The 16,525-nt window shown below is 31.3% G+C and overlaps 1 protein-coding gene across 1 annotated transcript; it reads right to left on the reverse strand.

The window, feature by feature from the left end:
- Positions 1 to 1,151: 1,151 nt before the first annotated feature.
- LOC143246502 (solute carrier family 23 member 2-like) lies at positions 1,152 to 15,551 on the reverse strand. The gene is made up of 10 exons (XM_076493328.1): positions 15,466 to 15,551; positions 13,501 to 13,658; positions 11,749 to 11,899; positions 10,164 to 10,345; positions 7,311 to 7,431; positions 6,513 to 6,654; positions 5,933 to 6,186; positions 5,442 to 5,714; positions 5,029 to 5,124; positions 1,152 to 2,935 (listed from the first exon to the last, which is right to left on the reverse strand). Exons 2-8 carry the CDS (start codon positions 13,647 to 13,649, stop codon positions 5,442 to 5,444), a joined length of 1,272 nt encoding a protein of 423 aa, XP_076349443.1. The 5' UTR covers positions 13,650 to 13,658; positions 15,466 to 15,551; the 3' UTR covers positions 1,152 to 2,935; positions 5,029 to 5,124.
- Between the last annotated feature and the right edge of the window lie 974 nt (positions 15,552 to 16,525).

Here is a 16,525-nt window from a genome sequence, read left to right on the forward strand (position 1 = left end):
TGAGATACCTACTTAATGTTAAAACATCAAACCTTATGTTAGACAAAGAAGAAAACAACAAAAACGTTTGATCTCAGTAAATAAATTTCTCGCAACGTAGAAGTTCTACTTAGAAATTTCTTTTCTTTCAAAAGATGATAAACCTCATGTTTGATATTGCGTGACTGAAATATAAAGACGCAATTAACTTATTAACATTTATTTTTACTTTATATGTGATGTATAATCTCGACTTCTATTCAATAGAATTGCAATTTGTTGTTTTTTTGCGAAATACTTTTAAGAAAAGCATTTTCAGTGAAGTTCTAAAAAGTTGTTTCTAAAGCATTTACTAACTATCGCCCAGCAATTTTCAACAAAATATCTGTGGTATAAATATCTCTTGACGGTTGGTATGGGTATTAACTTTTATACTAATAAAGCAGATAACAACGTTTCAACCTTCATAGGTCATCTTCAGGTTAACTGTCTTTGGTAATGCATAAAGGTAATTGAGAATACAGTTTATTCAGATATAAATAACGTTATGGATCAAATATGTCAATTACGTTTGAAATTAATAAATCCATTCGTTATCATAGTGTATTTGTAAAACACTTTGATTTCTTTCTTCACATGTTAAAAGCTCTGGGGCAAATGAAGAATCTTGACTATTGCTTTCAGTTATTTGTTGGAGAATGTGCTGTCATTACTTGTGACAATTGCTCGAGTGCTTAGTTTTATTGTATTTTAATTGGCAAGTAAAGTAGTATTGGAAAATGATATTTTCTCTAAAATTGTTCCTTAAAAATAATTTCTACATACACGCATAAAACATTTACAATTGCGTAGTTTTCATTGTGTTTTAATTTGCCAATAAAGTTTTTTAGTTAGTCCAATATAACAATCTTCTATCACTATTTCTAAATATTTCAATTGTGTTTTACTACATTTTAAACGTTTTAGAACGGAACTAACTTAAAACAGAATTTTAAATACTTTGTTAAACCTCTCTTGCTTGCTTGTGAATAGAAAAAACAACAACAAACAAACAACAAAAATACATCATTGAAGTGTTTTGAGATGAATAAATGTTTGATAAAAAGAACATTGTCTGTATTATCTAATTTCCGGAAAGTATATAACCCTAATGTATGTTGAAATATATCTGAAATTCATCAGTTTTTTTTTAAAATCATAGTCATTTGTTTAAAAGAGTCCTTTCACCTAAATGTGATATTTTAGTATTGTGACAATAGTGTTGGCCATTTATTTCTAAACGGTAAAATAATATTACATGATTTATTTCAGAAGAATTATTGCACTATAAAACGTATGAATTATTAGAAAATCTTGCAGGCATAGTTGTGAGTTCAGTTTGGTTATGATGTTTTATGACTAACACTTTGATATTTATGTTTGTAAATAATATGCTTATTAATATAGAAACAATAAGTTTTGAAACATTTTATAATTTTTGTTAATTAGGTCAAGTTTGTAGATGCCTGAATATATCTTAAACATGAGATATTATTGAACGACATAATCCTTAATTGAACTAAAAATATTTTATTTTTGCAAAAGTGTAATTTATTGAATAAATTATTTAAATTTGTTTATTTCAGTATTTTTTCATCTATTTAGTTCTTACATCATAGCACCATTATTGCTGCCTGATATCACTAAAATGAAGCACTCTTGATGTTGGTACTAAATATCCATATATTAACGACCGTAGTCAGGTAGTTATTCACATGAACCACTTCTACCTTCTTTATTGCTTTAAATGATCTCCAATTTTCACTTTAAATGACATTAAAAATAAGTGCAAATGGTTTCAAATGTTTTTCTATTTAAACTAACGTAAGATAATGAACTACACGGTCACTCCCATGATTGCAGCGACAAATGCTGACAAAGTTTCAACATTTCTTTAAAATCAAAATCCCTTTATTTAACGAAACATGAAGACATGTATAATACTTAATGATCAAATTAGTTATATTTAATCGCGTAGATCAGTTTATATTTAAACTTAGTAATATGATCAAAGTTCACTACATTCAAAACAATATTATAAAGCAAAAACTTTCTAAGTAAAATGATTAGATTTATAGTTCCGATTTTCAAGTATTAAACCAAAATTTTATAAAGAGTTGTTAGAGTTTAAAAGATAGCTGTACATTGTGATTATACTAACAACGATCAAAATGTCATAAAATAGTAACATATAAAGTTTGTCTTGGAAGCAGGAAATCATTCATTAGGTTTTGTTACACGTGGTGTGAAACTGGTGACAGAGAGTTAAACCTTCCAAAGGTTTCATAGGTATATATCAAATAATATGAATTAGCCTTAAATATGTCTTTTCATTTTGCTTTTCGTGTAGTTGTGTTACAAAGCATACCTATTTAACTATCATTAAAATAACTGTTAATCAAACTAATGAAGGTAAAATGAAAATCGTCTTTATTCAGTAGAAGATATTTACTGAGCTACTGTTGCGTTTTGTTTCAGTCTTGTCTGTCAACAATATATCAAATCACGGATGATGTACAAACTGATAAACACTTATGGTGACATTTCTGCAAATGTCGTATGTGAAAAGACGATCACGGCATGTTTTACTTTCAACAGTTCTTGTTGCAACTGTTATAACTTATAAAAGGATGATAACATTTTTTTTGTACTTTCGACAATCAGTCGATGTTACGATTACAATTGATTTGAGGTATAATTTTTTTAAACAATGATCTTACACTACCAAATAAACTATTCTGATTGTATGTTGGACTGATAGGAATGTACTTCAAAATTTTATATCTTTTAATTAGGTTCATGCCGAATGGGAGGTCATAGGTTGGAGGTGACAACAATGTCACTTGATCACCCTCAGATCCATTAAGTTCAAGGCCTTGCTTTCTCCATTTGATAAGTCCTCTTTCTTCGTCTGTTCCTGAAATTCATACATTTTATTATATATTTTTTAGCTTTGAGAGTAACTTCAATGTTGTTTTTTTTACTGATGTATTTGGAAAGATGTTTATTGATTTATATCTAATATTACATTTATTTTTAAAAGACATAATATATTTTCTCCTGTTTCTCATCTGTAGGTTGTAAATATTAAACACATGATATACAGGTCGTTCTATAGACTTGACACTTGGTAACAAAAAAGAACGAAACAGACTTTCTTCGATTCTATATCTGTGTTCAGTACAAATACGACATAATACACGAAAAACAGAAATATGGATAAAATTAGTGTCTTATATGAAAGAAGTTATTTTAACTTTTCATTTTTTTATTATTATGTACAAGGCTGCTATACAATGAACTATCTACACTGTGTCTACTAAACATATTGAAACCTGATTTTTAGCTTTTTTAACAATCAGACTTAGTGCCTTTGGGCCTTTCAAGTTCTATTTTACTGTAACATAAAATGAATATTATGTGAAACAACGCTGAAGAAATTTCGTAAACATTTTATAAATACTTTTGTTGATGTTTTCAAAGGATATATTTTCAATGAAAAAATTAAGAATCAAAATTACTGTTAGCAAAGAACTACAAATACAGAACAATATATTAAACAACACGAAACAACGAGTAAAACACACAGTATTCCATTGTACGAACTTCATAAGGAAAGTTTCTAAATCGTCTAATGTCAAATTAATGATGGAATCAGTTATAACTTATTGTTTTATTTTAGTGATCGTCTTGTGATGTTCATATCTGTATTCCACCAGTAAAATTTTCATTCTTATTCTGGACCATAAATTCAAATTACAGAAGAACCTTCAATCAGTACTGATGTGTATTCCTATCATTATCTTTTTGTTCATGTGTTAAAATCCCTCCATTTGGTTGATGTCTTTACAAGATGGAGTATGATCGACGTTTTACGCCGTGTTAACATCAATTTATATAAAGCCCTCCAAGAGGCTTATAGAAATCTAAGTTGCTAAAACTCCTGATTTGATACTCATAACAACTACTGCATAGAAGGCCCATTGTGTACCTTAGTGATTAATATCAGCATCAGAAACAAATTTTTAGACAATGGTAATATGTTTATATATACTTTATCATAGTGGATTCTTAATTGATGTGTTTTATGTTTAGGCTTTCTAGATTGCAGAAATTTTTTATCGTTTCCAAGACGTTTCGTTTCTGCAGCCATTGTGGTCGTTCTTATTATAATATTAAAAGGCATTAATCTCCCCTGTGGGACTTTGAAATAGTTTGTTTGGAACTAAGCACAATGCTACACCACTGACATCGATACCCAGTTTCTAGCAAGCAACTGAAAAGTAACTGAATATTTTAAAGCTGAATATAATATAAACCCCTAACATAATATTTTAACGGAGTTACACATCTCATTGCCATTTGTTTGGTTTATTCTCGTACTCTCGACAGAATGATCCCTTATCTGGTATGGAATTGTCTATCAGAAACGCAATGAGTCCGCAGCCACACTCTTGGGTGCTTTCAAATATTAACCTTCAAAATATTTTGAGAATTTCATTTTTATTTTCAGAGCAAGTTAACTAAGGTATATATAATTATCACATTGTCTATCGTTATACTAAATATTATATCATTACATCATAACTTGATTTAAACAGCCCGGAGACTGTATTCTGAAGTTAGCAGGCTAAAATGGAGGTGTGTTTTACTTTTAGCAAAGCTGCTTCGAGCTATCTGCTGAGTCCACCCAGGAGAATCGAACCCCTGATTTTAACGTTGTAAGTTCGTAAGCCTACCGCTGTATTAGATGGAGAACCGGTTAATATGGAAATAGGTTAATCAATTGTCAGGAAAGTTATGCTACAAATGGAAGCTTTTTTTTTTGTTTTGAAAGTTACGCAGAATAACATTGTAATGTTTTATGCAGATACTGTAAGCTACAAAAATAACTAAATTTTTCGAGTCTTAATATAACATAAATCGCTAAAATAATATTTTAACGGAGTAACATATCACATTGCCATATGTTTGGTTTATTCATGAACTCTCGACGAAATGATCCCTTACCTGGTATGGAATTGTCTAACACAAACGCAATGAGTCCACCAACAAATACACTGGTGTTCAAAAGAACTGTAATGAGTTGGTTTGCTACGTCATTCCCTAAACGAAACAAAATAAATAAGTTAAAAATAACTTACATTAAGGTTTATCAATCTGTTGTAACTTAAAGAATATTTTATAAACTGGTGATCTGGTTCTCTGATAATTAGATAACTCTCAACCATCTTTTAATGTTATAAGAATATTTCATTTAATGTTAAACAAACCACTATTATATATTTTTAAATACTCTATGTTTTGTAATATTTGCAACATTCAACAGTCTATATAATCTAACAGATGATTTCAGACACTGTTTTATAACGCTCAACAAATTTCCTTCCCCAAACTTCAATCACCTTAATAAATGTACGTACCTACATCAATAGTACCTGGATGACCACTAAACCACTTTGGAATGGTAATCCCCATAAATAAAGAAAATCCAAGGATAAAAATATTTCTCGATGAGTGAAGATCGATAAATTGTACATTGGATAGTCCAGCTCCGTAACCAATGCAAACATAACACATATGTTTCCACCAATAATGGGCTCAGGAATTAAGTTTAAGAAGGCTCCAAACTTCCCCAGAACTGCAAAAATCATCATGGTGACAGCACAACACTGAATAACCCGTCGACTAGCCACCTATCAGTATGAAAGTCAAGCAAATGAAAAAAGTGTACTGAGTTTTACGATTCTAAAATATCTCCCGTTACTACATATACACGTGTTTAAATTTCCAAAATATCAGCAGTTATGTTATACATACATATATCACAATAATACAACAAGTTTAAGCAATTAACAGTAATAAACAAAATTGAAATGCAAATCTACTCTGTAAGGGCAGCACATGGGTATACTTTTGTTATCCCGATTGCTCCAATGTTTTGACTATAAGAAGTCATTCCACATCCAGATCCCCAAATTCCAGAGATGATACAGGAAATTCCTTCTGCAAATATTCCACGATTTATTGCGCTAGGTGGAGGAGGAAGTGCACAAGCTAGTCGGACGCATGCGAAGTAATCTCCTATTGATTCTAATACAGATGCTAATATTCCTGCAAACATTCCCAAAATAGAACTGATGGTGACTGTTGGTAAACCCCACTGTCCTGCATGACCAAAATAAAAATATAAATTGTCTACCCTTTTTTGAAATGTAACATTCTTAAAATACATATCGACTGCTTTAATAAAACACATGTACAGTAGAACATAAAACTGATACATCTTTCACATTGTTACTTTTTATGAGTATAATATTGATTTAAACGTAATATATGTTTAAAAGGGATTTAAACAAATTAGTTTCATTATAACTGAACGAATAACACGGTTGTATATTAAAAGAATTGAGCAACGGATAACTTTGTAAATTCCCCACGTAAATAAATAAAAATATATATAAATTTCAATGGTTATATTTATAACTACTTACCAGGATAAGGAAATCTAAACCAAGGACTGGAATACATCGTCTGTACACGAAGATCAGTTCTGGCTGAGTTAGTTGGTCCCAGAGCATCTGCAGCAGTTAGTATGAAGCAAATAACCCACGCAGTAACTACTGTAAGTATGACCTGCAAGTAGTCTTGGAGTTACTTCTTATTCATCATTAAGATTACATCGCTCACCATTATACATTTGTTGTACTTTTACTTTTAGTATTAATCTCTCAAATAAACCATAAAGCAATAAATTAGCATTTAAATTTATTCCAGTGGATATTGGTTTAGATAGAAGACTAGGAACAATACCTTCTGAATATGTAAAAAATGAAATACTTGACATTTAATATGTAGTTGACATGAACTCTTTTGTACGAAATAAAAATAATATGAAAAATACAGTTTTTTTTATAATACAAACACGTGATACATAAAAATTAAACAAATTTAAAGTTCTTTATCTTCAAATGTTGCTTTAATATTTATGTCGTACAGCAAATACAAATTTGTGTATCTTTCTTTTGTGGTACTTGTTTCATAATACGTTTGTTGTGTTTTCTACTTCTTTTATCGCGCTACCTAAGAACAGTAACAGCCATCTATGTTTAGGTTCATTTTCTTAAAAGCTTTTTTGTGGGTGGGATGAAAGTTACAATAAAACATTGTTAAGTAACTCTTAGTTGTTTGGATAATGTTTCATTTTTGACAAAACTATTTATAATTGAGGCTTTTGTGTGTTTTTAGAAAAGCTGATATGTGTGTGAACAGTATTTTAAGCCTTTACTCACTGGAAAAAGCTTGAAAACTGGGAGTTTTTCGATCTTCCATCCTCTTTCTCTACTGCAGCTACATCCAGGAATATTAATATTTTGGAGGTACTGAGAAAAGAGCACAAGAAGTAAAATTGTTCTGAAAACAAACAATAACAAGATACAGTTATCTCAATACAGTGTTGTTAGAAGACTGAATACTAAACTGGAAAAACTACTTACTGTAACGTATTTCGTATGATTGTTTAACAGCAATAATTAATATAAGTTTGATTTTAGCAGTTAATATTGTGATTATTAACCCTTTCATAGTGTTAAGCGTAGGGTAAGTTAATGATTACACTGGGGAACACTCATTTTGTTGCATTTAAAAAAAGACCTTTCTATAGTCAATTTGAGTGTGTTGATTTCAAATGTGAAGTCGGTTTTTGTCTGCAAGCTACAGATTTTATGCAATTTGACATTTTTATTTATTTTTAATGTTTCGTTATTATAGGAAATTATAGGAATAGCTTATCAATTTGTTTGTGTATTTTATTCAGGTAGGAATTTGCGTTTGTAACTTTTGCGTTTGTACACTTCATCTGGACAATCTCGTTTGATGCTCCAGCAGTAGTCAGCCATCATACTTTTGTCCCAGCGCCCTTGGTAGCGTTCTTCCATGACCTTTAGGTCTTGGTGGAATCGTTCTCCTTGTTCGTCACTCATAGCCCCCAGGTTGTCAAGGAACTTATCAAGGTGGCTGTTCAAAAAAATGGACGTGAAAATGCTTATACATGGTTTACGCAAGTTCACATTTGTACAATTTCATTAACTTCAAATTGCATACAAACTAGAGCTTGTAGAGAAAAACTAATTTCAGATTTGAAATCAGCGCCTAAAATTCCTTCAGAATCAGTTAAAATATCCAATGCAACTCAAAGCTACTGAAAAAGTGTTCCCCAGTGTTATCTATAATGTTAGGGAGAAATCGTCTTTCTCTGTATCCCTTCAAAACAGTATTTGCCTTGATTGTCTGTATATCGTTTTCCAGAGAGAAATTTCTATTTTTCTAGTGATTATAAAACAACAGTAATTCATACGTGAAATATGATTTGTGGTATTTTGTATGTAAGGCGTCTAAAGCATCTCATTTCAACGATCAGCCTTCATACTGATATTCCACTTTCCCTGATGTTTTTCGGTCTTGGAATCAGATAGATTGAGCATTGCTTCTTTATACAATGCTGATATCATGCTTTGCTGTACCATTAACCCAAAAAGTATGGGAACTTTGTTGAACGGTTTCTTCACCCAGCAACATTCAAATATTTTTTTATTATCCACAATGTTTCCAACCATGTTCTTTGTACTTCACCTTATAAAAAAGTTCGACATTTTCATATGTTTCCATCAACTGAATCAGAAATAAGAACAGAAACACATATTACCATTGTATAGGAGAACACCTTGTAGATTTCTTTTGGTGGAATTAATTAACAGTCGCCACTCACTTAGATCATAAAGTGCAGCTCCTAACATTGGTGTCAATTCAGCAATATTGTTGCAATTAAGAAATAAGCCTTTTGGCGAAAAGAATGGTATAATCGGTTTCTCACGAATTCTGTACCTGCAAAAGTACATCTTTAGAGAAAATAAGTTCTTAGCCGAAATTTTGGACTCCAGAATCTATGAATATCCAAATCCCTCGTGAAATCACTGACATAACCAGATATTTCAGGTTGAATAGCGTCTCTGTCATAATTCCTATTAACATCAGATACAGAATCACATGAAACTGTATGAAGAGTCTCTGATGTAGGACGAACAGGTTCATGAACATCGCCTGTTGGCCTTAAAGCAGAATGAAGGTTCGGATGAGAAATATCCTTTACGTTTCGAGAGTTGTAGACTTGTACGACCAATGATAAAAAATAGCAGTCATTACTGTAGTTTTTAGGCTTACACCAGACCACTGGAATTCCGAAAGGTTAAGACTTTCTCTTACTTTTAATTCATTATCTCACCTCTTCGACGCAAATAGCACAAATTTCTCTTAAGACCCATTATTTGTCGTAAAATGCCTCTTTGACGAATCCTGTGATGTTTCTTCTTAGTGTCTTTCCTACACCTTTACCACAAATATCTTTGAGTGATTTACGCAACCTCTTGTTTCCACAGAGACGGATAAGTAATATTCAAAATTAAAAATAATGTTGCTGTTGTTTTGAATTAAGTACAAAGCTACACAATGGGCTATCTGGGCTCTGCCCGCCACGGGTATATAAACCCGGTTTATAGCGTTGTAAGTCCGCAGACATACCGCTGAACCACTGGTATTCAGAATAAGTCAATCAATGTAAAAATTTCAAGAAACCAATCAAGAAGGGCCCGGCATGGCCAAGTGTGTTAAGGCGTTCGACTCGTAATCTGAGGGTCGCGGGTTCGAATCCCGGTCGCCCCAAATATGCTTGCCCTTTCAGCCGTGGCGGCGGTATAATGTGACGGTCAATACCACTTTTCGTTGGTAAAAGAGTAGCCCAAGAGTTGGCGGTGGGTGGTGATGACTAGCTGCTTTCCCTCTAGTCTTACACTGCTAAATTAGGGACGGCTAGCGCAAATAGCTTTCGAGTAGCTTTGCGCGAAATTCAAAACAAAACTATCCAAGAATTTGCTGTATTGCAAAGTATAGAAAACAAATAAGCTTCCAAAAAGATCGACCATTTATACTTATTACTAGAATACTCTCATGATTTACTTATTACAAATTAATGTTATCACATTTCATGTTTAATGTGTTTACGAAGTCTTACATAGACAATAACAGATAAAATAAAATTAATATTCGTAAACTATCAATAAGAAAAAAGTCCATTGCAGTACAAGACTTACATAAATGCTATTCCCCAGTTCTTACTAGCTGAAGAAGCTGCTTCTTCAAAAAGTGAAAGTCCTATCAACGAGATGGTAGGGACGATAACTAATGGTGTTAACCACTGAAGTATTATTCCTATTACCCCTGAAAGTCCAATAACTATTTCAAAGATTGATGCCACAATGATAGCGCCTTGTATCTAGAAAAATATAAGAAAAACGATATTTTAATATCTGCAAATATATATTATAGTTTATTTCAGATAAATAATTAGTTAAGTGTCTCTCACATTTATTTTAGGAAGTATTCGAAAATGTAAAAAAAAAGTAATTAGACGTTCTCTCTCTCTGAAAAGGAAATCCTAATTTTATTAGAAAATAACTGCATGATCAACGTGATTAATTTTCTTGTTTTCTAATGAAGTGTTTATAACAACTTCATTTAGTAAAAAATATCTGAAATGCATATTTAAATCTGGGTTTAAATCCGTCACAGAGACTTAAACAGGATTTTTATTTCAGTATTTAATAGACTGCTTAATTTTTTCGCTGACATATAAAAAAATATATAAAAATATAGAATGTGACGAATTTAGAGCTTTACATTTTGCTTTGTTTGTTTCGTTTGAATTTCTACCAAAGTTATGTGCACTAGCTTTCATAAATTTAATTTTGAAAGACAAGAAGGAAGGCCGATATTCATCACCACCGACTGAAAACCCTTAAGATACTCTCTTATCTACGAATAGTGGGATTCATTGCAACATTATAATAATCAAACAGCTGAAGGAACAGCATGTTTGGTGAAATGAGGATTCAAACCTGCAACCCTCAGATTGCGAGTCACGCTCCCTAACCACGTATCCATGCCAGGCCATTACTTATTGCATTTAAAGCGAATAAAGGAAATACTGGTATACATTTACTTTTACATTTATGACTTTTCACTTCAGTGCATGTAACATATATTTCTAAATATGTAATGCGAATAACCTGTATTGTCACTAATTTTTTAGAAGATTCTCGATCATAAGAATCAACACTGTACGACATGTAAATTTAAAATAGAAGTGATTGCCAATATTACTGCCCACCGAATTATTGATAGTATCGCCTAATGAGTAAAAAAATGAATATAATAATATATTATTTTAGTGATAAGTTATATTACGTTAACGCATAGCGTAAAATCCTACGACTCTGATGAATATAAAGTCTGTGATGCTGAACTACTTCTTATTACAACAATAATGAATTGTACTAGTTTCTCCAAATCTCCGTCGTTAACACTAACATTCTTATTAATTTCCAGGTATACTCATTAAGTGATGTCGAGAAAACCCACTTGTAAAGAAATATATATGCAAAAACGGCTCGTTTGGGTTGAGAAAATATTTTACGTAGAAGAGCGAATGCAAAATATTTTCTCAACCCAAACAAGCCGTTTTGGCATATATATACTCATTCAGTAGCAGATCAGCAATAAATAATTTAGGATTTCAAGACAGTAATTATTTTTACGTTTCCGGTAATTAATAAACTCCTTATTTCTTATGTCGGATACAAAATATTTCAAAAAACCTGTTTCGATATAATTTCTCACCTCTCTCATTCGGATTTGCCAGATTTCTTGTAGCTCTTCTTCTGTAGTCGACAACACTTCTTCTTCACTAGGACACTTCCACTGAGTTGAACTCAAAATAGCAAATATCGGAGCCAGAAAGACAAATGACGGACCCTGAATTATCGGAAGTCTATTAAAAAACACTGAATAAGTTTTTGCGTGTAAATACTAAATCAGTTCTGATTATAATTACACAGAGAGTTCAATCGACTGTAAACAATATCAAAACTATCTTTAACATAAGTATATTTACAGAAAAAGATTTGAAACAGGTTCAGGGTTCTATATAAAACTATATTTTTGTCTATTAACCTTTCACCAGACAGCTTCTTTCATATACACAGTTTGTAAACGTTACATCAAAAAGGTTTTCGAATTTCACCAGTTTAATCTAATTATGTCTTATCAGATGACATTGGATTTTGTCAGTAACCATGTAGCGTAATTTAAAGAATGTGAAGAATTTAGAGCTTTACATTTTGCTTTGTTTGTTTTGTTTGAATTTCTCTCAATGTTTTCAAAGATTCCGTGTTCAAAGCTCTCTATTCTTCTTTGTTTCTCACCATACTTCATCTAGAGTAGATGGTAGGATCTTAACGTTTCTTTAAGCAATCCAAAACGTGGAAATTCATAAACGGTACGCTCGTCTTTATATATATGTCTTCGCAACGAATATCTTTAACGCATTTTTAATTTTCTATTGCACGTGGTAGTGGAAATTAAATGTTAAACAAGGTGCTTGTGTAAGCATCTGTTATATTTCATAGCATTTTCACACCATTATTGTGTTTGTTCCTAATTAGTAACCTTCTCGTCAATACATTTTCAATAATTTTGTTTTTTTATTTGGAATGAAGTTCAAAGTTACACAATAGGTTATCTGTGCTGTACGTGCCACGGGTATCGAAACTTGATTTCTAGTGGTGCGAATACATATATTTCCTGCTGTGCCACTTGGAGATTTTGACTGAAAAAATTTTAATTATTGGAAAAGACCACTGCTCCACTTTCAACATTTGAAATGTCTATTTTTTGTTGTTAACTGAATTTCCAGTTAGATATTGAGCTCGACTGGCAGTCTGAGGGTCGCGGGTTCGAGTCTTCGTCACATCAAATATACTCCCCTATTCAGCTATAGGTGCGCTATAAGGTAACGGTCAATTCCACTATTCGTTGATAAAAAATAGCTCAATAATCTGCAAATGGTGGAGATGACTAGGTGCTTTCTCTTACACTTATGAAATAGGGAACCTTAGCGAAGATAGCCCTCGTGCAGCTTTGCGAGATATTCCAAATAAATAAACAAAAAAACTTTATCTAGGTCATCAACTCACGAGGATATCACGATCGTATTAATTCTAGATCCTTAAACCGAAAATAGTTGAATAAACTAAACGTATAAATATCTGCATTGTAAATGTCTGTGATAAACAACGGACTTTGCCAGAGGACTGCGCATAAATGTTAAAGTAAATTTAATAAAACTTTATTGTAACATAACACATTCTGTAGCATAAAATAACTATATTTCTTTAGAAAGTATTGGCCGGATTTCTCTCATTTTCATATTTGAACATAAGTTAATAAATAGAGTTGTTGTATAATTTCGCGATTCAATACGTCAGTGTAAGTACAAAACAAGGACATCATTCCGAAAACTACAGTTTTATGATATTTCAAATGTCTCACACTTTATGCCTATAAAGTTAGACATATGACTTAGGCTCTTACCTTGTACCGAATGTTGACTGGATTAGGGACCCTAAACCTGACACAAAAAATAATGTTGATGTTATGTAGCCTCTAGCAGGGTCAGATTCTTGGATGCAGAGCTTTGGTGTGACTAAGTAAGAATATGCCACAGTCGACCCGAACATCATCAGATATTGCTATTATTACAAAACCAATAAACACCGTTTCTTATTCATATTTCAATCAAATACTACTTCATAACCGTTCTTAGCAATAAAAAAGTGTAAGGTACTTTAATTAAACTCTAATAAAGGGAACTAAACTATTTTTTACGTTGGTGTTTCAACATCATGCAACAATAAACATATTAATTTATATACATTATAATTAAAATAGCAACTGTTACGTTGGTTGTTTGCTTTATAATGTTAACTGATACAATTTAACCATCTTTCACTAGCTCATGAAATATAATAATAATCAGTTACACTGGTATGAGATATTATGTTAAGCCTATAATATTTTATAAAATTGCATTCTTAATATAGACCTTTATGGATTATTACAAACTATATGAATATATAAGAACATTATTTCAATCTCATTAACACAGTCGACCATCCTTTGATTGAATGAAACTCGTAATCTTCAACAAATACGACGAAAATAGTACAGTTGAAGATCTGTAATTATAAAACATTTGCAGTATATTCTGTGATCTTTGCTCGAATTTTCCTTATTTTCTCATTTTCACAATTGGCGTTTAAACTAAGCTTTCTTAGGGGCTTTACATACTAGATAAATAAATTCTGGTTTATTTGAAAACATCTCCACGCTAGTACAGCAGTAAGTCTTCGGATTTACAACGATACAATCAGGAGATCGATTTTCCCCTGTGCGCTCAGCAGATAGCCCGATGTGGCTTTGCTATAAGAAAACACACCATTTGGAACAAATGTTTACGCAATTAAACAAACAAATTAACATAGACAAAACTTCATTTAATGAAACTACATGTAAAATAAATAATAAAGTATAATAATTGTACTTAGAATAGTGCACAGTGTATGCAATAGTTGAGAGAGCTCGGTGAATGACACGCTTTTATGAGTTGAACCAAAGAAACTCACATCAACAAAGAATAAGGCCCGTACTATGATAATGTTTTGTGATATTTGTATTTCATTATAAATATATCTATCGATAAATCAAAGAACTAATTACATCCTGTTATCTGACAAAGGAGAATTATTCAACGAGATACCTTCAGAAACACGAACAATTCAAAATATTGGTATATCTTCAGTTAAAGATAGATGTTTCACTAAAAAGCTATATTAAAACTCAAAGTAAAACGTTTTGTATCAAAAAAATATTTGTGTGAAGTCTGGTAACACTAAAGAGAAACAAAGAAAAGATCAATATAAGCTCTGTAGTAACGGGAAAGAGTAGAATGTTTCACTTCTTTATGGTTCATAATTTTATAGTAAAGTTGAAAAGCAGAAAACTAAAATCTAGAAACCGGTAGTAAGAATACAGAGGAAAGTGATTTTTCAAAATAAAGTTTGTTTAAAACTATATTTAGAAACATAAACAATGTTAATGTTGGAAAGAAGAATTGCATTAATCAAGGAAACACTAATGTTAAAGTGAAATGTTGCAGTAGAAACATCATATTTACAGCTGAGATATTCTTTTAAAGCAGTATTGGAAAAAGAAATAAACGATTCACTGAGTGAAATTCGCTATCAATAACATATGGTACTGTAAACATAATATGAAATATTTAGATAATTTGTGTTAATAAACCTCATCATCATCGTTAAACATGACGAGTATCATCAACAGGTGAGTCTTGTGAGGATGAATAAATGTAGAATTGTTTAATGAAGAATAATAATTATAACATATAATAAGATTTTATATGTGTTTAATCACTTTAAATATTATTTATTCAAGTAATACTACATAATAAGATAACTACATTAAAATTCGTATTCTCACCTGGATCCCAAGTACGAAACACAGGTACCAACGAGGAACTTCATCCACTGTGTATAAGATGTCACCCTGTCTTTGGGCTGCACTACATACTCTATTTATTGTAAAATAATGAATTGGATTCCTTAAAACTTAGACAATGAAGTGATTTGAAGTAACTTTAGTGGTATATGTACCACTTTTACGTAAAGAAACTCATATTTCTTAAAGCTAATTTTGTGTTTCTATAACTTATTGTCAGAGATTTACTACAGTATACCAATTTAAATTTATATTTAAAAATGTACACAACTTATACCGTTAAACCTGTATTGCAAAATTCCCGTCTATTCACTGAATGTGTAGATGATTCTCGACTGTAAGATTCAACAATAAATGTGTGTACTTTAACATTAACGTTCTGTTCATATACTCACACCACGCCTATAAATGTAACAAACGCTTGACGTCATAAGACAGTATATGGTAATATTTTGCTTGGGTTCGTGTAATATAAACCTCGTAAACCAAAACTGTGATTAACACTAACTAATCGATAACATCAGATATCTCACCAGGAATGTTTATAGATTTTGAATATAAGAAACCATTTAACTTCAGGGGATTCACATCGGACATAACTATTTTTACCTACACATTATATATTTCTCAGCGGTGAAAAACTCGACGTGTGAAAAGCAAATAACAAAGAATTAGCTTTATGTTAAGTGAATCGTATCTGCATCAACTTGAACTATGTTCTTTTATCATGGTCTGAAAGTCTCGCTTTTATTTGCAAGTTTTGAAAATCTCTGTAGGTTAATAATTATTTGTAATACCAATTATTGTACATTTTGTTATTGATATATATTAAAATATATTTTTATTACAAAAACTATCTGTATTAATTTTCAGATAGCCCTCGTGTAGCTTTTGGCGAAATTCAAAACAAACCAAACCAAGTACTTTAACTTGAGTGTCTTTTCGTTTCGTTACGAAGAAAAAGCATACGATTGGCTGAAAGTTAATTCAATTATTTTTTTAATATTCTTTCCTAAACAAACAAAAAAACCAAATAAGCTAT

Source organism: Tachypleus tridentatus, chromosome 3, assembly GCF_004210375.1.
Source record: "Tachypleus tridentatus isolate NWPU-2018 chromosome 3, ASM421037v1, whole genome shotgun sequence".
Classification (NCBI taxonomy): Eukaryota; Metazoa; Arthropoda; class Merostomata; order Xiphosura; family Limulidae; genus Tachypleus; species Tachypleus tridentatus.